Source organism: Hyla sarda, chromosome 1, assembly GCF_029499605.1.
Source record: "Hyla sarda isolate aHylSar1 chromosome 1, aHylSar1.hap1, whole genome shotgun sequence".
Classification (NCBI taxonomy): domain Eukaryota; kingdom Metazoa; phylum Chordata; class Amphibia; order Anura; family Hylidae; genus Hyla; species Hyla sarda.
In genome coordinates, this window is record NC_079189.1 from 240,541,056 (window position 1) to 240,566,056 (window position 25,001).

Here is a 25,001-nt window from a genome sequence, read left to right on the forward strand (position 1 = left end):
TGATGCCAAGGATGGTATAGCGCAGCTAATGTAGCTGTGCTGACTAGGTGTAAGTAGCAGAGCTGAAATAGCTTAGAAGCCGCCAGGTGGTGTTTAGGTCAGTATGCAGGGTTGTGGTTGACAGCCTGGTTCATGCACTGGAGGCTTGGGTCTGGAACACAGTAGATCAGAACTGCAGCAGATACTAAACTATTGTTCAGGAGCCACAGGAAGGGAGGAGTTCTCTCAAAAAGGTGGTGCCTGGCAGGGATGCGCATGGACCTTTAAAGAAACAGCCCATGCTGCCCCTAAGGGGTGTGCCAGAAAATGTTGCCAGCTGCCTGGAGTCTGCAGTGTTGAGGAGCCGAGAGTGAGGCTCAGCAACAGAATGCACTTCAAGCTGGCAGCTGCCAACCATCAGTGTAAGAGTACCCTCCGTGCCAGTCAACCAGAAAGTATCTCTTGCCACCATCACAAGTGTTAACCGCTGTCTTCCACTCCTCGTCATCACGGATGTGGATCAGGTTATATGCCCCTCGCAGATCCAACTTGGTCTTAGCAAAATCGGAGCACCTCAGATATGGTCAAACAATTCAGAAATCAAAGGCATAGGATACTCATTCTTGTTCAGTTCACAATAATCTATGCCTGCACACAGTGACCCATCTTCCTTCACAACAAACAGAAGCTGGCCCCTGCCACTGAGGTGACTTTCCGGATAAATAACTTCTCAAGGGTTTCCTTTATGTAGTGAGCCATTGCCTTGGTCTCGGGCAAGCATAATTGATAAACCCTTCCATGAGGAGGACAGGTTCCTCATAGTAGGTCAATTATGTAATCATAGAGCCGATGGGGTGGCAGGGTCTCAGCCCTTTTCTTGCAGAACAAGTCCTCATATGCTGTGTACCGCAAAGGCAAGCCGGACAGGTTTGAGGCACCGGATGAGAAGACTCTGGACAGACCTCAGACAGACAGGTGGTATTGCACTGAGATCCCCAGTGGAGGATATTTCCTGTACGCCAATCTAAGACTGGAAAAAGTTGCTGCAACCAGGGCAGTTTAAGAAGCACAGGATTAGTGGAGTTTGGCAGAACATAGAAGGCCATTTCCTCAGAGTGTAGAGTGAGCAGGGACAAACTAAATGGGCTTGGGTAGAGATTGTCCATTTACAAAACTTGCCATCAGCAGCTTCGCCAGATTGGTTATAGGTGTCTGGTACTGGGTGACTAGAGCTTGGTTAACAAAATCTTGACAGCGATGGAATTCAGGAAGGCAGTTAAGGATATACTGGTCTTCCCTAAGTCACTGGAACATGTCACTCTAGATCAGAGAGCTCCAAGCATTTCGCCTTCATAGGCTCTTTAGTGGCATCAGGGCAGATGTAAGATCAGGGGTGTAACTTGTGTTCTGTGGGCCCCAAGACAATTTCTGTCCAGTACACTGAGACCACAGTTACCAATAATACCAGTATACAGGTATACAGAGAAATATTCTTACCATACATATTACCATCATACTGTTACTGACCATATCCTATATGCTGAGACCAATATTACCAATAATACCATTATACAAGGAGGAAGTAATATCACCATACATATACCCATCATACTGTTCTTGACCAAATCCTGTATACTGAGACCAATATAACCAATAATACCAGTACAAAAAAAAAAAAAGATCAATACCTTCAGACAAAATGAAATACATGCTCTAGTGCACACTGCCAGTTGTGTGTATTACCAACAAGGAACAAATAATGCTGCCATACTATGATCATGACTACCATTGTGACTGACTAATGACTGACTAACATCCCAATAATGTTACTGCATAAAATCAACTATACAAAGACAAATAGTCCCACATACACTGACCATATAGTGGTAGATACCCGCTGTACATGAGTGTTCTGCAGCCTATATAAGTGAATACAGTTACATCTAACGACTCACAGGTGATATATTCTCTGATCAGAGTTGTCCTTTTTTCTTTTCTATCTGGCTCAGATTGCCATGATGACTTCTCATTATGGCTTCACCAAAACTTGTCACTGCAGAATCTGCCAGACAAACAATTTTTGGTTTCCCACCTCTTTACAAACTCCATATCTGTATTGCCCCACATACTGTGATATCATGATGTGTATTATATCTGCACTGTGACATCACTATTTTTATTATTCCTGCACTTTGACATCAGGTGTATTATTCCTGTAATTTGACATCACTGTATTTATTATCCCTGTACTGTGACATCATTGTGTGTATTTCCCCTGTACTGTGACATCACTACGTGTATTATCCCTGTACTGTGACATCACTGTATTTATTATCCCTGTACTGTGACATAATTGTGTGTATTTCCCCTGTACTGTGACATCACTACGTGTATTATCCCTGTACTGTGACATCACTGTATTTATTATCCCTGTACTGTGACATCATTGTGTGTATTTCCCCTGTACTGTGACATCACTACGTGTATTATCCCTGTACTGTGACATTACCATATTTATTATTCTTGTATTGTCACATCACTGTATGCATGGTCCCTGTTCTATGATGTTACTGTGTGCATATCTCTGTACTATTACATCACTGTGTGTATTATGCCTGTACTGTGACATCACTATGTATTATCCCTGTACTGTGACATCATTGGGTGTATTATAACCATACTGTGATATCACTGTGTATTATCTGTGTACTGTGACATCACTGTGTGCATTATTTCTGTACTGTGACATCACTGTGTATACTATACTCATACTGTGACATCACTGTCTATATTATCCCTGTACTGTACTGACATACTGTGTGTATTTTTCATGTACTGTGACACTCATTCATGTACTATTCCTCACTGTACATACATTAACCCTGGTCAGTGATATAACTTTGCATATTAACCCATTACTGTGATGTCTCTGTGCATATTAACCCTGTATTGGAACTCACAGTACAGGGTTAATATGCACAGCAATGCACAGTACAGGCTTAATATGCACATTGATGTCATAGTACAGTGTTAGCAAGTACTCCAACTGTCTATGATGGCACTGTGCACATGAGGGGTAGTAATAGGTACTAGGGTGCCAGGGCACAGTCAGTGTTAACAGTTTTTTTTTTTATACAGTTGGCCCTTAACCCCTTAAGGACTTAACCCCATAACCCTTTCAATTTTCCACCTAAAAATCCATATTATGGCTTATTTTTTGCATCGCCAATCCTACTTTGCAGTGACATTAGTCATTTTACCCAAAAATGCATGGCGAAACGGGAAAAAAAATCATTGTGCGACAAAATCGAAGAAAAAACGCCATTTTGTAATTTTGAGGGCTTCCGTTTCTACGCAGTGCATATTTCGGTAAAAATTACACCTTATCATTATTCTGTAGGTCCGTACGGTTAAAATGATACCATACTTATATAGGTTTGATTTTGTCGCACTTCTGGAAAAAATCATAACTACATGCAGGAAAATTTATACGTTTAAAAATGTCATCTTCTGACCCCTATAACTTTTTTATTTTTCCATGTACAGGGCGGTATGAGGACTCATTTTTTGCGCGGTGATCTGAAGTTTTTATCGGCATGATTTTTGTTTTGATCGGACTTTTTGATCACTTTTTATTCATTTTTTAATGGTATAAAAAGTGACCAAAAATGCGCTTTTTTTGACTTTGGAATTTTTTGGCGCGTACGCCATTGACCGTGCGGTTTAATTAATGATATATTTTAATAGTTCGGTAATTTACGCACGCGGCGATACCACATATGTTTATTTATTTATTTTTTTACACTGTTTTATTTTTTTTATGGGAAAAGGGGGGTGATTCAAACTTTTATTAGGGAAGGGGTTAAATGACCTTTATTAACACTTTTTTTTTGCAGTGTTATAGGTCCCATAGGAACCTATAACACTGTACACACTGATCTCTCATCCTGATCACAGGCGTGTATTAACACGCCTGTGATCAGTGTTATCGGCGCTTGACTGCTCCTGCCTGGATCTCAGGCACGGAGCAGTCATTCGCCGATCGGAAACCGAGGAGGCAGGTAAGGGCCCTCCCAGTGTCCTGCAAGCTGTTCGGGACACCGCGATTTCACCGCGGCGGTCCCGAACAGCCCGACTGGGCAGCCGGGTCACTTTCACTTTCACTTTAGAAGCGGCGGTCAGCTTTGACCGCCGCTTCTAAAGGGTTAATACCACACATCGCCGCGATTGGCGATGTGTGGTATTAGCTGCGGGTCCCGGCCGTTGATGAGCGCCGGGACCGACGCGATATGATGCGGGATCGCGGCGCGATCCCGCTTCATATCGCGGAAGCCGGCGCAGGACGTAAATATATACGTCCTGCGTCGTTAAGGGGTTAATGGTCACCGGCCGGCTACCAGTAGATGCAGAGTAGTGGAGCGGTGTCGGCTAAAAAGCAGCAAGACGTCAGTGACTCACCAGAGAGGAGCACAGAGGAGAACACGCCTCTGCATCCTCTGCAGTGAACACAACAGACTCCATTTCTGGCCCATCACATTGATTGCCTGTTATTTACTAATATTAAATGCACTGCGAGTGATGTCAGCGGTGATGTCAATGAGCACTCAATGATCTCAGGGGATGCTGTCAGGGGGCGATGTCAGGACATGATGTCAGGGGATGATGTTTGGGGACAAAATGAACAGCTTGAAAAAAAAATACCAAAGTCCAGAATTTCGATTTTTGGTCACTTCATTAATTATTAAAAATTTTATAAAAAGAGATTAAAAAGTCCCATCTAAACAAAAATGGTCCGAATAAAAACTACAGATCATGGCGCAAAAAAAGAGCCCTCATGCATCCCCATATACTGAAAAATGTCAGTGTTATGGGTCAGAATAGGACAATTTTATGCTTATTATTTGCTAACTAAATGATTTTTTGTTTAAGTAGTAAAACAAAACCTATATAAGCTGGGTAAAGTTGTAATCATATTGACACACAGAATAAAGATAAAGTGTCATTTCAACTGTAAAATATACTTAGTTGATAGTGTATTTTATTGCAAAATTGCGTTGTTTCTTTAAAATTTTACAAATAACTTCAATATTTTATTTATGTATTAATATATTTATTAATTGTGTGTGGGTGGTGCATCTATATGGGTGTGGCTTAGACATATGTAGGGGGCCCCATAAACCTCTAATGCCCAGGAGCCCCATGGGTTGTCAGTCCACCCGTCTCTTTCCTTTTTCTTCTCTGTCTTGCTCAGACCACCATAAAGTCTTCTTCCAACCATAACTCGTCACCAGAGTATCTACCAGAAAACAAATATCTTAGGCTCTGCACTTTTTCAGCACATTCCCCACCTATTTCCAACCCTCAATGCCCAAATAATGCCCCCTTTGGTGCCCTGCATAGAGCGAGCAGGTAAGTGTGTTGGGGGGAAAAGGTTGGGGATTGGATTATGGGTAGTAAATTTCCCCTCCCCTATTAAGGAATGCCCCAGTAGGTAGGTAGGTAGGGAAGAAGACCCCAGTAGGTTGGTAATGCCCTCAGTAAGTAGGCTGGATTTACTGTATACTGTAGCTAGACAATCACTTACTGACCAGGCTTCTATCCCGGCCTGGTCAGGTGTAGCCCTGCCTTTAATAATAACACCATTAGAAGCAGAGATTGAACCCAGAGCCAGGTTGGTAAGTATGGCACTGGTCTCATTATGCCTATTCTATAATGTGAACAGACCCGTTCTGACAGTGCCTTTCCAAACAAGGAGCCTCCAGCTGTTACTAAACTACAACCCAAATGATGGGGGTTGAAATTGAGCAACACCTGTAGGCTTCCTGTTTGGAACCCACAGCTTTTTGTGCGCTCTTCCCCAGGGAAAAAATGTCCCCCTGAATGTCCTGACCCATTTTTCTTTTATATTATTTTTATTTTATTTTTGTTTCAGATACGATATGATATGTGGTGAACTATGTCGAATTACGTGTACTACTTTGAAGACCTGCTTTTTTTTTCTATTTCAATAAAATGCTTAACGAGGGCTTGTGTTTTTTGTAATACCATTTGTATATCAAAGTTTTTTTCTTTATTTACTTTTCATTGAATTACAAAAAGCAGGTATTCGAAGTAGGCTACATAATCCAATGTAGTCCACTGCATATACATATCTGAAATGAGAATTAAAGAAAAATCTGAAATATAGGTAAGTACATTTATGTTACGCTGCGTTTACCTGCTCGCAGCGCCCCGGTCAGACCCGCTGACCGGGAGCGCTGCGATAGTGTCTATAGCAGGGATGCGACCCGCGATGCGGGACGCGCCCGCTCGCGGTTTGCATCCCAGCCTGCTTACTGGACCTGTCCTCCGTTTGTCCAGTCCCGGCACGCGCGGCCCCCGACTCTCTGCGATTTAAAGGGCCAGTGCGCCACTGATTGGCGCCTGGCCCAAATTAGTAATTTCACCTGTGCCTTGGTCTATATTACCTCACTTCCCCTTCCCTGTATTGCCGGATCTTGTTGCCCTTGTGCCAGTGAAAGTGTTCCTTGTATGTCCCAAGCCAGTGTTCCAGACCTCCTGCCGTTGCCCCTGACTACGATCCTTGCTGCCTGCCCTGACCTTCTGCTACGTCCGACCTTGCTCTTGCCTAATCCCTTGTACCGCGCCTATCTCAGCCGTCAGTCGGGGTTGAGTCGCAATCGGGTGGAACGACCTGGGGGTTACCTGCCGCAGCATGTCCATCCCGATTTGCGGCGGGCTCTGGTGAATACCAGTAACCCCTTAGACTCCGTTCCCCTGGTACGGCAAATGTCATCACCCCACTGACACAGAGCATCCACCACCAGTATCCTCTCAGTACCCGGATCCTGACAGTAGATCCGGCCATGGATCCCGCTGAGGTCCCGCTGCCAGTTGTCGCTGACCTTACCACGGTGGTCGCCCAGCAGTCGCAACAGATAGCGCAACAAGGTCATCAGCTGTCTCAACTGACTGTTATGCTACAACAGCTTTTACCACAGCTACAGCAACCATCTCCTCTGCCAGCTCCTGCACTTCCTCTGCAGCGAGTGGCCGCTTCCAGCCTCCGCTTGTCCCTGCCGGACAAATTTGATGGGGACTCTAAAATATGCCGTGGTTTTCTCTTGCAATGTTCCCTGCATTTGGAGATGATGTCGGACCAATTTCCCACTGAACGGTCAAAGGTGGCTTTCGTGGTTAGTCTCCTGTCTGGGAAGGCCTTGTCATGGGCCACACCGCTCTGGGACCGCAATGATCCTGTCACTGCCACTGTTCAGTCCTTCTTCGCTGAGGTTCGTAGTGTCTTCGAGGAACCAGCTCGAGCCTCTTCTGCCGAAACTGCCTTGCTGAACCTTGTCCAAGGAAATTCTTCTGTGGGCGAATACGCCATCCAATTTCGTACCCTCGCCTCTGAATTATCTTGGAACAATGAGGCCCTCTGCGCGACCTTCAATAAAGGCCTATCCAGTAACATCAAGGATGTGCTGGCCGCACGAGAAATTCCTGCCAACCTGCATGAACTTATCCATTTGGCCACCCGCATTGACATGCGTTTTTCTGAAAGACGCCAGGAGCTCCGTCAGGATATGGACTTTGTTCGCACCAGGCGATTTCTCTCCCCGGCTCCTCTCTTCTCAGGTCCACTGCAATCTGTTCCTGTGCCTTGCAAGTAGATGCAAGTAGATCGGTCTCGCCTGACCCTACAAGAGAGGACACGCCGCAGCAATGAGAACCTATGCCTGTACTGTGCCAGTACCGAACACTTCCTGAAGGATTGTCCTATCCGCCCTCCGCGTCAGGAAAGACTCACTCCGATTCCGCACAAAGGTGAGACAGCTCTAGGTGTGAACTCTGCTTCTCCACGTCTTACTGTGCCTGTGCGGATTTCTTCTTCTGCTAACTCCTCCTTCTCAGCTGTGGCCTTCTTGGATTCAGGATCTGCAGGAAATTTTATTTTGGCCTCTTTCGTTAACAGGTTCAACATCCCAGTGAGCAGTCTCGCCAGACCTCTCTATATCGCTTCAGTTAATGGAGAAAAATTTGACTGTACTGTACGTTACCGCACAGAACCCCTGATAATGTGCATTGGACCACATCACGAAAAAATTTAATTTTTGGTCCTCTCTAAGTGCACTTCTGAAATTCTCCTTGGCTTGCCTTGGCTCCAACGCCATTCTCCTACCCTTGACTGGACCACCGGGGAGATCAAGAACTGGGGTGCTTCCTTGCCACAAAAAATTTCTCACGTCTGCTCCCAGTCCCGTCAGTCAAACCCCTGTGGCTCCTCCTATACCAGGTCTCGCCAAGGCCTATCAGGACTAAGCCGATGTTTTTTGCAAAAAACAAGCAGAGACTTTGCCACCTCAAAGACCTTATGACTGCCCTATTGACCTTCTTCCTGGTACTACTCCCCCCTGGGGCAGGATCTATCCTCTGTCTGCTCCTGAGACTCAAGCCATGTTGGACTACATCCAAGAAAATGTAAAGAGGGGATTCATCCGCAAGTCTTCATCCCCTGCCGGAGCGGGGTTCTTCTTTGTCTCCAAAAAGACTGTTCCTTATGGCCGTGCATCGATTACCGCGGTTTAAATAAGATCACTATAAAAAACCGCTATCCCCTGCCTCTTATCTCGGAACTCTTTGACCGCCTACGTGGCGCTAACATCTTCACCAAATTGGACTTAAGAGGTGCATATAATCTCATCCGCATCAGGAAAGGGGATGAGTGGAAGACCGCATTTAATACCAGAGACGGACATTTTGAATATCTGGTTATGCCCTTTGGGCTCTGCAACGCCCCCGCTGTCTTCCAGGACTTCGTGAATGAAATATTTCGGGATCTGTTATATACCTGTGTTGTGGTTTACCTGGACGACATTTTGATTTTTTCTTCTAGCCTCAAAGAACACCGCCGCAATGTCCGTCTAATGCTCCAGAGACTCCGTGACAATCAATTATTTGCCAAGATAGAGAAATGTCTCTTTGAATGCCAATCTCTTCCCTTTCTAGGTTATTTAGTCTCTGGCCAGGGACTTCAATTGGACCCAGACAAACTGTCAGCCGTTTTAGATTGGCCACGCCCCTCTGGACTCCGAGCTATCCAACGCTTCTTGGGGTTTGCCAATTACTACCGACAGTTTATTCCGCATTTTTCCACCATTGTGGCTCCAATTGTGGCCCTAACCAAGAAGAACGCCAACCCTAAGTCCTGGCCTCCCCAAGCGGATGTGGCATTCAATCGTCTCAAAACTGCCTTTGCTTCTGCTCCCGTACTCTTCAGACCTTATCCATCAAAACCCTTCTTGCTGGAGGTGGACGCCTCCTCGGTTGGAGCCGGAGCTGTACTCCTACAAAAAAACTCTACTGGACATAACATTACTTGTGGTTTCTTTTCTAAAACCTTCTCTCCGGCGGAAAAAAATTACTCCATTGGTGATCGTGAACTTCTGGCCATTAAACTAGTCCTCGAAGAATGGAGGCACCTGCTGGAGGGTTCAAAATACCCGAATGTCATCTACACGGATCACAAGAATCTCTCGTATCTCCAGTCTGCCCAACGGCTGAACCCACGCCAGGCTAGGTGGTCATTGTTTTTTGCCCATTTTAACTTCGAGATTTATTTTCGCCCTGCTGACAAAAACATCAGTGCTGACGCCCTTTCTAGTTCCTCTGATGCTTCCAAATCGGAAGCCCCCCTGCAACACATTATTCCTCCTGAGTGTCTGATCTCCTCTTCTCCAGCTTCAATCAGACAAACACCTCCTGGAAAGACTTTCGTTCCTCCACGCCAGTGCCTCAAGATCCTCAGGTGGGGACACTCCTTGCACCTCGCCGGCCATGCTGGCGTCAAGAAGTCCATCCAACTCATCTCTCGTTTATATTGGTGGCCTACCCTGGAGGCAGATGTCGCTGATTTCGTTCGGGCCTGTACAGTTTGTGCCCGGGACAAGACTCCTCGCCAGAAGCCTGCCGGTCTCCTTCATACTCTGCCTGTTCCTGAGCTACCATGGTCTCAGATTGCCATGGATTTTTATAACAGACCTGCCTTTATCCCATGGTAACACAGTCATCTGGGTGGTCGTTGATCGTTTCTCCAAGATGGCACATTTTATTCCACTTCCAGGCCTCCCTTCTGCGCCACAGTTGGCGAAGCAATTTTTTGTGCACATTTTTCGCCTTCACGGGCTTCCCACGCATATCGTCTCGGATTGAGGCGTTCAATTTGTATTGAAATTTTGGAGAGCTCTCTGTAATCAACTAAAAATCAAATTAAATTTCTCGTCCTCCTATCATCCCCAATCCAATGGGCAAGTAGAGAGAGTTAATCAGATCCTTGGTGACTATTTGCGACATTTTGTTTCCTCACGCAAGGACGATTGGGCCGATCTTCTACCCTGGGCAGAATTCTCGTACAATTTCAAGGACTCTGAATCCTCTGCCAAATCCCCGTTCTTCGTGGTGTACGGCCGTCACCCTCTGCCCCCCCTCCCCTCTCCCACCCCTTCTGGTTTGCCTGCTGTTGATGAAGTTACCCGGGACTTCTCCACCATCTGGAAGGAAACTCAAAAATCCCTTCTACTGGCCTCATCCCGGATGGAGAAGCATGCCGATAAAAAGATAAGAACTCCTCCTGTCTTTGCTCCTGGAGACAAAGTGTGGCTCTCCGCCAAGTATATCCGCTTCCGTGTCCCCAGTTATAAACTGGGACCACGTTATCTTGGACCCTTTAAAATCAAGTGCCAAATCAATCCTGTCTCCTACAAACTCCTTCTTCCCCCTTCTCTCCGTATTCCTAACGCTTTTCATGTTTCTCTCCTTAAACCGCTTGTCCTTAACCGCTTCTCTCCCAAGGTTGTCGCTCCAGCTCCTGTCTCCGGCTCCTCCGATGTCTTCTCTGTTAAAGAAATTCATGCGTCTAAGACGGTCAGAGGTAAAAAAAAAATTCTCGTAGATTGGGAGAATTGCCGGCCTGAGGAGAGTTCATGGGAGCCTGAGGATAACATCCTCGACAAAGACCTCATTCACAAGTTCTCAGGTTCCAAAAAGAGGGGGAGACCCAAGGGGGGTGAGTACTGTTACGCCGAGCGCTCCGGGTCCCCGCTCCTCCCCGGAGCGCTCGCAGCGCCCCGGTCAGACCCGCTGACCGGGAGCGCTGCGATAGTGTCTCTAGCAAGGATGCGACCCGCGATGCGGGACGCGCCCGCTCGCGGTTCGCATCCCAGCCTGCTTACCGGACCTGTCCTCCGTTTGTCCAGTCCCGGCGCGAACGGCCTCGCTCACTAGGGCTCGGGCGCGCCGGCTCTCTGCGATTTAGAGGGCCAGTGCGTCGCTGATTGGCGCCTAGCCCAAATTAGTAATTTCACCTGTGCCTTGGTCTATATTACCTCACTTCCCCTTCCCTGTATTGCCCGATCTTATTGCCATTGTGCCAGTGAAAGCGTTCCTTGTATGTCTCAAGCCAGTGTTCCAGACCTCCTGCCGTTGCCCCTGACTACGATCCTTGCTGCCTTCCCTGACCTTCTGCTACGTCCGACCTTGCTCTTGCCTAATCCCTTGTACCGCGCCTATCTCAGCCGTCAGTCGGGGTTGAGTCGGGTGGAACGACCTGGGGGTTACCTGCCGCAGCAAGTCCATCCCGCTTTGCGGCGGGCTCTGGTGAATACCAGTAACCCCTTAGACTCCGTTCCCCTGGTACGGCCCACGTCATCACCCCACTGACACAGAGGATCCACCACCAGTATCCTCTCAGTACCCGGATCCTGACAATTTAGGGCAATCTCTCCTGGGGAAGAGCAGTGTCTGGGAGCCTCCAAGTGTTGCTAAAATACAACCCCCATCATTCCCAAATTGCAAAAGGCTATCTGGAAATGATGGCTTTGGCTGTCTGGGAATGATGGGAGTTGCAGAACAGGGGCTGCTGCAGGGTGGTGCAGATGGAGCTGTAAGAGCAGTGAGATTATGGAACTCTCTGCCACATGTTGTAATATCTAACTCAATAAATAATTTCAAGGGGGGCCTGGATGTCTTTCAGGAAAAATATGATTACAAGTTATGGATACTAGATTCATGTGGATAGAACATTGATCCAGGGACTTGTTCTGATTGCCATACTGGAGTCGGGAAGGATTTTTTCCTTTGTCATGGGGCAGTTGGCATCAGCCTCTCCTGTTTTGTTTTGTTTTTTGCCTTTTTTTTCCCTTTTTTTTGCCTTGATCAACACAGTAGGGTTTTAGGTTCAACTTTGATGGACTCTTGTCTTTATTCAACCTTACAATTTATAAAAAAAAAAAAAAGTTCTGGAAGGTTCTGCAAGGTTACTGTGTTAACGACAAAAATTCCCTGCTATTTTATAATTATTTTTGTAAATGCCAGTAATAAAATCATCACCATTTATGTTTCCAGAATGCCGTGGACGCATATCAATACAGACTACAGAAAGGCATCTCAGTTTACCAATCAGATGAATCTGACAGTGGGTTTCCAAGGTAACCAATATTTAGTATAAGAATAATTTTGCTGCATTATAAATATATGGAAGCATATTAAAATATCATACAAAATCTGCCTATATGGCACCATGTACATACATAGGAATATAAATATGCATGACTTAAAGGGGTATTCCAGGCAAAAACATTTTATCCCCTACCCAAAAGAAAGCGGATAAGATGTCTGATTGCGGTGGGGGGGTTTCCAGCCACTGGGACCTCTCGCGATCTCCATGCGGCACCCGCATTCTATGTGGGACTTCGTCTCCAGTTTCAGAAACCTCCGGGTTTCCGGGACTGGAGATGTGAGGTAACATCACACCCACCCATTCATGTCTATGTAAGGGGGCGTGGCGGCCGTTACGCCCCCTCACATAGACATTAATGGAGGGGACGTGGTGTGACATCACAAGGGGGGTGTAGCGTTGAGTCACGTCTCCAGTCCCGGAAACCCGAAGGTTTCCGAAACTGGAGACGTGGCCCCGCATAGAATGCAGGTTCTGCAGGGATATTGTGGGGGTCCCAACGGCAGGGCCCCCCGTGTTCAGACCTCTTATCCCCTATCCGTTGGATATGAGATAAAATGTTATTTTTCCCAGAATACCCCTTTAAAGGGGTACTCCACTGGCCAGCCTTCCGGCTGAGTTCAGAACATTTAGTTCCAAATGCTGTGCGTGCGCTGCGGGGGTCAGCCATGCCCGCTCGGGATGTCAGACCATGCCCCGAATACAAGTCTATGGGAGGGGGCATAACGGCCACCACACCCCTTCCATTGAGGGGCATGGCCTGACGTCATGAGGGGCATAGCTGACCCCCGCAGTGCGTGCACAGCGTTCGGAACATTAGTTCCGAACACAGCCAGAATGCTGGACAGTGGAGTACCCCTTTAAGTTATGCAATCCAAAAAGCACATAAAGAGTCATGCAACCTTTCAAGCTTTAATGACCATAATACAGAGCACTGTTCTACAGCTATTGGCTTGAAAACTCTCTAAAAGGGAATTTTCAGCTGCTGGCAGCTGCAGATACTATTGTTCAGTAGTGACACCAGGAACGTCATACCATTACTGAGCCATGGCACAAAGTTAACATCATAAACAAGTAATTGGCACTAGGATTTGAACAACAAGATAAAACGTGGTTTCAAATGGCAGGAAATGCTCAACCCCAAATGCAGTTGTCCATTTATACTGGGGGAGCAGATTCTGCGTTTGTTGTCCGTTTCTAAGGGCGATCCCCAGCATAAAATACATACAATGGGGGATGCCTGCAGCAGACCACAAGTACCGCAATGGCATCCTACACCAGATGTGTAACAATTAGAATACTACAATACAAGAATTTAGGTGCACTACTAAGGTAGATGTATACAGTAACTTATGACTAACACTCAAACTGGTGTTAAAATAGAGACATTAGCCAGTATATCCTTATATGAAGGACATACCTGAGCCCGCACACCAACATCAAGTTTTCTCAAGTGGCACGGGACCTAACACTAAACCTACCTGTGCCATATGGGCAATACCAGGGGCCAGTGGGCAATTACAGCAGTATTAGGTCCAACTCACAGCCTGCTCCCAGTTCACTCCAGTGTGTCTCCATAGATTTGGAGTTTATACACCTCCAAGTATAAGATTGGAACAACAATAAAAAATGTGGTTTTAACTCCGGCCTCTAGCAACGTCCGGAACCCGTGGCTAATAGCGCGCGGCATTGATCGCGGTGCCGCGCGCTATTAAACCTTTAGACGCGGCGTTCAAAGTTGTACGCCGCGTCAAAAGTGAAAGTATACCGGTTAGCTCAGTGGGCTGTTCGGGATAGTCGCGCCGAAATTGTGGCATCCCGAACAGCTTACAGGACAGCAGGAGGGTCCCTACCTGCCTCCTCGCTGTCCGATCGCCGAATGACTGCTCAGTGCCTGAGATCCAGGCATGAGCAGTCAAGCGGAAGAATCATCGATCACTGGTTTCCTATGAGAAACCAGTGATCAGTGTAATACATCAGTGTGTGTAGTGTTATAGGTCCCTATGGAACCTATAACACTGCAAAAAAAGTGAAAAAAAAAGTGAATAAACATCATTTAACCCCTCCCCTATTAAAAGTTTGAATCACCCCCCTTTTCCCATAAAAGAAAACACAGTGTAAATAAAAATAAAAATAAACATATGTGGTATCGCCGCGTGCAGAAATGTCTGAATTATAAAAATATATCATTAATTAAACTGCACGGTCAATGGCGTATGCGCAAAAAAATTCCAAAGTCCAAAATAGTGCATTTTTGGTCACTTTTTATATCATGAAAAAATGAATAAAAAGCAAGCAATAAGTCCTATCAATGCAAAAATGGTACCGCCAAAAACTTCAGATCACGGCGCAAAAAATTAGCCCTCATACCGCCCCATATGCACCAAAATAAAAAAGTTATAGGGGTCAGAAGATGACAATTTTAAATGTATAAATTTTCCTGCATGTAGTTATGATTTTTTCCAGAAGTACGACAAAATCAAACCTATATAAGTAGGGTATCATTTTAATCATATGGATCTACAGAATAAAGATAAGGTGTCATTTGTACCGAAAAATGTACGACGTAGAAACGGAAGCCCCCAAAATTTACAAAACAGCATTTTTTTAAAATTTTGTCTCACAATGATTTTTTTTCCGTTTCGCCATAGATTTTTGGGCAAAATGACTGATGTCATTACAAAGTAGAATTGGTGGCGCAAAAAATAAGCCATCATATGGATTTTTAGATGCAAAATTGAAAGAGTTATGATTTTATAAAGGCAAGGAGGAAAAAACGAAAATGCAAAAACGGAAAAACCATCGGTCCTTAAGGGGTTAAATGGCAGGAAATGCTCAACCCCAAATGCAGTTGTGCATATATACTGGGGGAGCAGATCCTGCCCTTGTGGCCCATTGCTAAGGGTGATCCCCAGAATAAAATGCATACAATGGAGGATGCCTTCAGCCGACCACAAGTACCGCAATGGCATCCTACACCAGATGAAAGGTGTGGATGAGTAACATATAGAATAATACATAAATTTAGGTGCACTACTGTGGTAGATATATACAGTAACATATGGCTAACCCTCAAACTGATGGCCCCTGGTATTGCCTATGTGGCACAGGTAGGTTTAGTGTTAGGTCCCGTGCCACTTGAGAAACCTTGGCATTGGTGTGTGGGCTCTGGTATGTCCTTGATATAAGGATATACTGGCTAATGTCTCAATTTTAACATCAGTTTGAGGGTTAGTCATATGTTGCTGTATACATGTACCACAGTAGTGCACCTAGATTTATGTATTATTGGCACTAGGGTAATGTCCATATAACTCCTGATATGGATTTGACCCCTTATCAGTTCAGTGAATTTGCAGTTGGCTAAAGGATAGATATCAGAGGGTTGTTGTTAAAGGTATTTATTTTGAACAATGACTGGTTACAAGTCATGTGCCACAAGGATCTGTACTGGGTGTTATTCTTTATAATATAGATTCAGTACAAGATAAGCCAGGCACTCTCCTCCCACATCAATAAGCGCATTAAATAAGAAGTCACGTCCTCGACCTGAGAGCCGGCAGCTTCACCGCATCCAGAGGTGCTATGTCCACACTGAAGTAAAGTAAGCAAACAAACAATAGTAAATGCAAGGACCACACTCTTTATTTATTTATTCACACACTCATGGCGGGGAGTACATGCTGACACACACGCTATCAAAGCTACACCCCTCTCCTAAATACCACTACACAGCGGTACACTATGGGAGCGGACACAGAGACATATGCAAACACATTCATTCTCACGATCCATCTAGCCTCCTTTTGCAGGTTTATACACACCTACATCAGGAGGAGATAGACATAAAATCCTCCTGCAAAAGGAGGCTGGATGAATTGTGAGAACGAATGCTCTAGGTCCAGGATAAGATGTTAGAAAGCAGGGGTCCCACTGCTGGGGACCCCTGTTATCTCCGAGCCTGCAGCCCTATCATTCGGGTCACGGAACAAACTCTGCTCTGTGCCTGATGACTGGTGATGCAGGCCATCATGCCCCTTCTATTCAAGTCTATGGGAGGAGGGTTGACGGCTCTATACTAGCTGTCACGCCCCCCTCCCATATACATGAATGGAGGGGGAGTGGTGTGACATCACGAACACGGAAGCTGCAAGTTTCCTTGTTCCGGATGCCGCAGCTGCTGTCCCGGAGATCACTGGGGTCCCTAGTGGTGGGACCCCCACAATCTAACATCTTATCCTCTATCATTTGGATAGGGGATAAGATGTGTGCAGCAGGGGTACCAATGAAGTGAAGACTACTGAGGAGGAGTTAATGATCTACAGTGTCAAATGCAGCTGGGAGATCTAGGAGAATCAGTAAAGAAAAACTACTTTTAGATTTGGCTGTCAGGAAATCATTAGTGACTATGGATAGGGCCATTTCTTCAAAACGTGAGTTCAGACAACAGATTAGGTGGGAATTGACCTAGAACATGTCAAGATCTTATTAAGATCTTCCCCACAGGGAAGAGTGATTTGGAATAGTTACCTTCTGTGCATTTAGATTTGGTTTACTCAATACAAATTATGCCCCCTTTATAAAATTTAACGTTTATTAAATACCGATTAAAAATCTATATCAACAAAACCCAAAATAACAGCATAGCATATGATGAGGCATGTGATACTCAAATTTAAGTGAGATAAAAATGTAACTATATAGACGGGACCTGGTAAGTGAGGAGAGTATATATGGAGTCAGATGTTGGGCTACAGCATATATATAAATATTCACTCACATTTTTGGGGGTGGATGTATTGTTTCCTGGCCGTATACAGAGCTGATGTGGGATAGACAATATATTACACCACAAATCAATGACATGAACATTCCTGTCCCTAATATATAGCCCCTAAAGGCAAGCCTTTCCCTGCCTAACAGTGGAGGAGGCGCCCCCACTTCAAGACAATGGCTGTCCGCTCCCTGGCTTACATGTTCCTAAAAAATTAACCCCCTATGATGAGGCATCATAATACCTCTCTACCAATTAAATATCTATACATACACAAGTAATATAAAAAAACACCAATGTGAAAATAGATCAAAATCACATAACCTCATATAACAAATGAATCAATATTAGGGTCACATAACCTCTAACCTCTACGTGTTTCCCCCCAGTTAAAGATGATTACGGGGGTTCCTCAGGAGGTTTTGTGAAGTCATAACCAATACAATACTGCATGTGGAGGTGGAAAACAACATTACAAGATACAAATAGTTTTGTATCCTATAACAATTTTTTCCACCTCCACATCAGCTCTGTATACGGCCAGGAAGGAATACGTCCGCCCCCAAAAGCGTGAGTGAATATTTACATTTATATATGTTGTATCCTAACATCTGACTCCATATATACTCACCTCAATTTTTGATCTTACAGGATCCCGTCTATACATATATAGGTTTTTGTTATCTCACTTTAATTTGAGTATCACATGCCTCATCATATGCTATGCTGTTATTTTTTGTTTTGTTGATATAGATTTTTAATCTGTATTTAATAAATGTTACATTTTATGGGGTGCATAATTTGTATTGAGTAAACTAATGTATATGATGCAACCAACTCATATAATTTTTGTAAGTAAGTTTGCATTTAGATTTGGGACAGAAATGGTTTTGAGAGTATAAAATAAATTGTGAGAAAAAAAAAATCATGCTCTACTTATGGTGAGGAGGATATATCTTGACAGTCACTATAGCACTGACCATCCTCATTATCCTAGTTTATAAGTGATAGGCCATTTAGGAGATAAATCCTGTAACCATTAGATGTTGTTACGGTACTTTTTGATATCCAGTAACTGTTACCATTTAGAAACCTTTAGAAATATATCAGCCATATCTGTATAAAATTCTAAATGAAAAATATAAATATTAAGAGGGAGCGTTATCAAAACTTGTCAGATTGCTTCTTTAATTTTGGAAAAGGTCTCTTAAAATTGAAATGTCTCTATTTTTAGATGTTATTTTTTTTTTTGGGTAGAGCCAAACTCTTTAATTTGAATGTTTTTTGGCACATTAAAATCTCACAGTACTCCCCAAATTATATGACAAAATATGGCCATATATTGGCATGTGATCGGCTGGAAATGTCCATTGCACTTAATTTTATGGCTGTTACAATTGTGACCGTAAAATTAAAGTGCATGCACAATATGCTGTTTTCCCATTGGAGTCTGAATCCAATAAGATAAATATGGCTGTTTTTAGAGAAGGCCCAACAGCAGTGTGTGCACATACCTATGTATTTAACCCCTTAACGACAATGGACGTAAATTTACGTCATGGTGACGTGGTACTTAGCGCACCATGACGTACATTTACGCGCCGACATGATACGGTGCTCGCGTCATGGCCGGCAGGCCCCGGCTGCTGTCAGCAGCCAGGGACCCGCCGGTAATGGAGGACATCCACGGATGTCCGCCATTAACCCCTCTGATGCCGTGATCAATACAGATGATCCGTTCATCCAGCATGGCGGCCAGAAGTCGCCTCACCTGGCTCTGGCCGTCTCCCGGGGTCTTCTGCTCTGGTCTGTGATCGAGCAGACCAGAGCAGAAGATGACCAATAATACTGAGCAGTGCTGTGTCCTATACATAGCACTGCACAGTATTAGCAATTCCCCATAGGGAATGAATAGTTCCCTATGGGGACATAAAAATTGTTAAAAAAAAAAGGTAAAAAAATGTAAAATAAAAAAGTTAAAAAAATTTGAAAAATCCCCTCCCCCCAATAAAAAAGTAAAACGTCCGTTTTTCCCATTTTACCCCCAAAAAAGCGTAAAAAAATAATTAATACACATATTTGGTATCGCCGCGTGTGTAGAAGTCTGAACTATTAAAATATATCGTTAATTATCCCGTACGGTGAATGGTGTAAACGTAAAAAAATTTTTTTTTTAAAAGTAAAAAATTGGTGCTTTTTTGTCACATTTTATTCAAAAAAAAATTTATAACAAATTTATAAAAAGTAAAACCTAAGCAAAGGTGATACTTATAAAATCTACAGATCATGGCGCAAAAAATTAGCTCTCATATCGCCCCATATACGGAAAAATGAGAAAGCTATAGGTGGTCAAAATAGGGCAATTTCAAACATACTAATTTTGTTAAAATGGTTTGAGATTTTTTTAAGCGATACAATTATAGAAAAGAATATAATCATGGGTATCATTTTAATCGTATTGACCCACAGAATAAAGAAAACATGTCATTTTTACCGGAAAGTGTACAAGCCTGAAAACAAAACCTTCCAAAATTTGCTAAATTGCGGTTTTCTTTTCAATTTTCCCACATAAATAATATTTGTTTGGTTGCACCGTACATTTTATGGTAAAATAAGTGATGTAATTACAAAGTACAATTGGTGACGCAAAAAACAAGCCCTCATATGGGTCTGTGGATGGAAATATAAGAGAGTTATGATTTTTAGAAGGCGAGGAGGAAAAAACTAAAATGCAATAATAAAATTGGTCTGGTCCTTAAGGCCAAAATGGGCCTGGTCCTTAAGGGGTTAAAAACAGAAAGAGTAGTGTAGACGTTTATTCTGTTCAGACTAGCACTTGAGCTTTTGTTAATCTGAGCCATGTGAACTATAATGAATTTCATTGACATTTATTGGATTTTTATAATTTTGTTGGAGTAACAGAGACTGATATTTTGTTTAGTTTTCTCTGCAGGGCATTTCTAGTAGGTGTGTGCATGTGTTTATGAACTTGTCTTGTAATGTGCATGAAAGTTTTATATTGTAAATATATATTTATTTCTTACTTTAAGTTCCAAAACATCTTCGTGTTATGGACTTTTGGAGAAGGAACTGAAAAATGAGTTAATTAGGTCAGAAAAACGAAGATCCTCTCTGGCAGAAAGTCTTAGGAATGCACACCATGCTATAGAATATCAGAAGAACTGCTTAGAACTGCAAGACCAACATATTACCAGTAATAAAACGACACTTGAGAGTTTGCTCATGAGACAGGAGGTATGTTCCTGAGAAAAGCAATGAACAGCAATATATATTTTATCTGCTATGTAAGAAGTATAAGTGCAGTGACCATGGAGGAGATTTATCAAAACCTGTGAAAAGGAAAGGTTGACAAGTTACCCAGAGCAACCAATCAGATTGTTTCTTTCATTTTTAAACAGGCCTCTGAAAAATAACTGTTCCTCTGCAGAGTTCTTGATAAATCTCCCCCCTTCCACTGGTTGGAAAACCTTCAGGTAGGTTCTGTTACCTAACTCAGTATATTCCAACCAGTGTGCCTCCATCTGTTGCAAAACTCCCAGCGTGTACTGATTGCCAAAGGACATGCTGGGAGATGTAGTTATGCAACAGCTGGAGGTACGCAACTACAATTCCCAGCATGCCGAGACAGCTGTTTGCTGTTTGGACATGCTGGGAGTTGTAGTTTTGCAAGATCTGAAGGGCCATAGTTTAGAGACCACTGCACAGTGATCTCCAAACTGTGGCCCTCCAGATGTTACAAAACTACAAATCCCAGCATGCCTAGACAGCAGACTGCTGTGTGGGCATGCTGGGAGTTGTAGTTTTGCAAGATCTAGAGGGCCACAGCTTAGAGACCACTGCACAGTGATCTCCATGCTGTAGCCCTCCAGCTGTTGCTAAACTGCAATTCCCAGCATGCCCAAACAGCAAACAGCTGTCTGGGCATGCTGGGAGTTGTAATTTTGCAACATCTGGAGGGCTACAGTATAGTGGTCTCTAAATTGTAGCCCTCCAGATGTTGCTAGGCAACTACTCACCGGCTTCCGTAGGATGTCTGCACATCATCGCCGCACCAGGGAGCCGCATCGCCGATGGTAAGTGACCTCCGGCGCCTATCACCGTTGGTTTCCCCGTTCTGCCCGGACTACTGTGGGTGGGCAAAATGGGGGAATCAAACTTTAATCCCCCGCCCTTGATCTGCTATTGGTCGGTCACTTCTGTCTGACCAAAAGCAGGGATAGGAGGGGTCGCACCCCTGCCAATTCACTCCTATCCCTTCAGGGGGATCATGGGTGTCTTGGACAACCCCCTTATTTTCCAGGTCACCGGAGACCCGTATGAGTCGCCAGTGTGAATTTACCGGCGATTTGCGGTGATCGCCGACATGAGGGGACCCCCCTGGGCATTGGCACAGGATGCCTGCTGATAGATATCAGCAGTCATCCCGGTCCCAGCCCGGCACGCGGCAGGGACCGAGATTCCCATAGGCGTACAGGTATGCCCTTGATCCTTAAGTACCAGGGGGACAGAGGCGTACACCCTTGGTCCCTAAGTGGTTAAAGGGGTACTCCGGTGGAAAACTTTTTTTTAATCAACTAGTTCTAGAAAGTTAAACAGATTTGTAAATTACTTCTATTTAAAAATCTTAATTCTTCCAGTACTTATTAGCAGCTGTATACTACAGAGGAAATTATTTTCTTTTTGGGTTTCTTTTCTGTCACGACCACAGTGCTCTCTGATGACACCTCTGTCCATTTTACAGTATATAAGAAAAAGATGGCGGCGCTCTAATCCCAAAAATATAGACAAATGAGGTAGATGTTACTCACCCGGTGTGAGTGGGGGGCCACACTATATAAGTATTCCCCCACCAACACCCAGGGTCCCCTTCAGGCGTATATGAAGTATCCCAATCTCTGTCAAAAGGACATCCCTTAAGGAAGGGCGCAGGGTATTCCGGAATCACAATTCGGAATCCGTGGCAATGTAGAAATAGAAACTAATATAAAAAGAACCAGCGCTAAGAGAAGGAGATGTAGGCAGTAATTCTAGAAATTATTAGATGAAACCGGGGAAGTGGTCACTTACTTCACTGAGGGGGAGTGCAGGATCCAACCTCAAACACTTGCCACCCTCCTGGAGAACTCATACAAATCAGCCAAAAGGAATCCTTTCATATCATTTAATCAATGTGACGCGTTTCGTAGGACATATATAATAACCTCCTTCTCCAGGCACATAATACATACACAATAAACAGCTTTTATACTCAAAAAGCATTGTCCGGAAGGGTGCCGGCATCCAATCCTGATGTATGTTGTTCCTCTTCCGGTGGGGACCTTCGGATCACGTGATCCCCGCCGGACCACATGATAATTCGTCACGTGGTGCCGGCGTTAGGCACACGCCACCCACAGCCATCATCCGGAAGCCGACACTATCAGAAATGGCCTCCGACCATGTGATCAATTCAGGTCACATGATCGGACAGCCGCCGGCGCATGCGCGGAGTCCGCGTGCCCCGCCGCAGGGCTCACAGTAACTCCGCAGATGCACCCATTGGTCCAAAAGGCGCTATGCGCTCCACAATTGAACGCACCGCCATCCGGGTCTCACTCCCAAGAGACCCGCGCCTGCGCGATGCCGGCGCGTCCCCCGCTGGAACGCACACTGACATCGCGTCTGCGCAGATCAGATGAGGGCAGTGATATTTCTATGTAGGTAAGTTATAGTAATTATTCTTTCATGGACCCTTACATCCCCCGGACAATGTGCAATACCATATATTGGCAACAACTCGCTAAAATGATATCACATAAAATATTAATCAAAATACACAAAATAAAAAAATAATCCATATATATGTATATATAAATATAAATACAACTAAATGCATATATAAAAATCTTAAAATGACATAAAATTCATTAATATACATGCTCTAAAGACTCATTAAGCCCTGTGGTGACAATGTATTTAACTTAAAAATCCAGAACATTTCCTTGTTACTGTTACGATTCGGCAGGCTGGATGTGGATCCTCTGTGTCAGCGAGGGATTGGCGTGGACTGTGTCGGTAGACCGGTTCTAAGTTGCTACTGGTTTTCACCAAAGCCCGCCGCAAAGCAGGATCCAGGTCGTAACCAGGTGGGACAGAGAAGGCGTGGGACAGAAGGACTAGGCAGAGGCAAGGTCAGATGTAGCAGAAGGTCGGGGCAGGCGGCAAGGTTCGTAGTCAAAGAGGATAGCAGGAGATCTGGAACACAGGCTTTGGACAACACTAAACGCTTTCACTGGCACAAGGCAACAAGATCTGGCAAGGAAGTGAGGTAATATAGACAGGCAGCAGGTGGAAGCTAATTAGGCTGATTGGGCCAGGCACCAATCATTGGTGCACTGGCCCATTAAATCTTAGAGAGCTGGCGCGCGCGCCCTAGAGAGCGGAGCCGCGCGCCAGAACATGACAGCCGGGGACCGGGACGGGTAAGTGACTTGGGATGCGATTCGCGAGCGGGCGCGTCCCGCTATGCGAATCGCATCCCCGCCGGCAATGTCAGTGCAGCGCTCCCGGTCAGCGGGTCTGACCGGCGCTGCAGAGAGAGAGACGCCGCAAGCGCTCCGGGGAGGAGCAGGGACCCGGAGCGCTCGGCGTAACAGTTACATAGTAATTTAAAATTCATGTTGGGTATCCTCTCCAGGGGTGTCACTCTCATCAAAGTGGGGTCCCTGTTGTGATGAGTATTAAAATATCTTGATACACTATGGAGATTAAAACCATGGCATATATTGTATCTGTGTTTATTGATACGTAGCCTTAGGCAATTCGTAGTTCTACCTATGTACTTCAAGTCACAGGGACATTCTACATTCTAAGTACACTACATAGGAACTGCTACAATTTAAATATTCCTTAATGTAGATTGGTCTAGTAGAATCTACTATCTTAATTTCTGTTCTCCTATGTATTATAATACTACAACATTTACATTTATTTAGGCCGCATTTAAAAACTCCTTTGATTGCTTCTCCTCCAAAGAGGGTACCCACTTTTTTCTGGACATCAAAGCCACTTTTTTGTTGTTTTAGGGGTATTGAGGGTGCAATTAAATTTTTAAGGGTCTTACTCCTTCTAAAAATACATTTTGGTTTAGACGGGGCTAGGCCCCCTATGATGGGATCTTGTTTTATCAATTCCCAATTTTTTGAAGGGATCCTTTTAATTGAACCATGGGAGTCATTGTACCTAGTCAAAAAGGCCAAATCCAGTCTCTCCTGCTCATCATGGTTCTCAGTTGACAGGGTTTGTGTTTTATTTTCCTCCTTATCATGTTTAGACCCTAAACAGTCCTCCTGTCTAAGGGTAATAATTCTATCCCGCGCATTGTTTACTAATTGTTGCGGGTATCCCTTGTCTGCAAATCTCTTTTCCAGTACTTTAATTTGCGATATGCATTCTGAGTCCGAAGAACAGTTTTGACGAATCCGTATCATTTGGCCATAGGGTATATTTGTCTTCCATGGTTTATGGTGACAGCTAGTGAAGTCAAGGTAGCTGTTTGCATCAACCTCCTTGAAATATGTGGTCATGCAAACTTCCCCTAATTCTATATATATTTTCAAATCTAAGAATACCACTTCAGAGTGGCTAATAGTGGATGTAAACTCCAATCCCCAGTCATTTTGATTTAGATTGGACATAAACGTCAACAAGGATTTTTCTGTGTCATCCCATATA

At 44.4% G+C, this 25,001-nt stretch overlaps 1 protein-coding gene across 1 annotated transcript in view; it reads left to right on the forward strand.

The window, feature by feature from the left end:
- Window positions 1–25,001, forward strand: part of LOC130357410 (uncharacterized) — an 88,136-nt gene that overhangs the window by 24,382 nt on the left and 38,753 nt on the right. Inside the window, exons 2-3 of the mRNA XM_056560123.1 lie at window positions 12,382–12,464; window positions 20,318–20,522. Of these exons, the coding sequence (XP_056416098.1) occupies window positions 12,382–12,464; window positions 20,318–20,522 (288 nt within the window). The remainder of the gene's footprint in view (window positions 1–12,381; window positions 12,465–20,317; window positions 20,523–25,001) is intronic.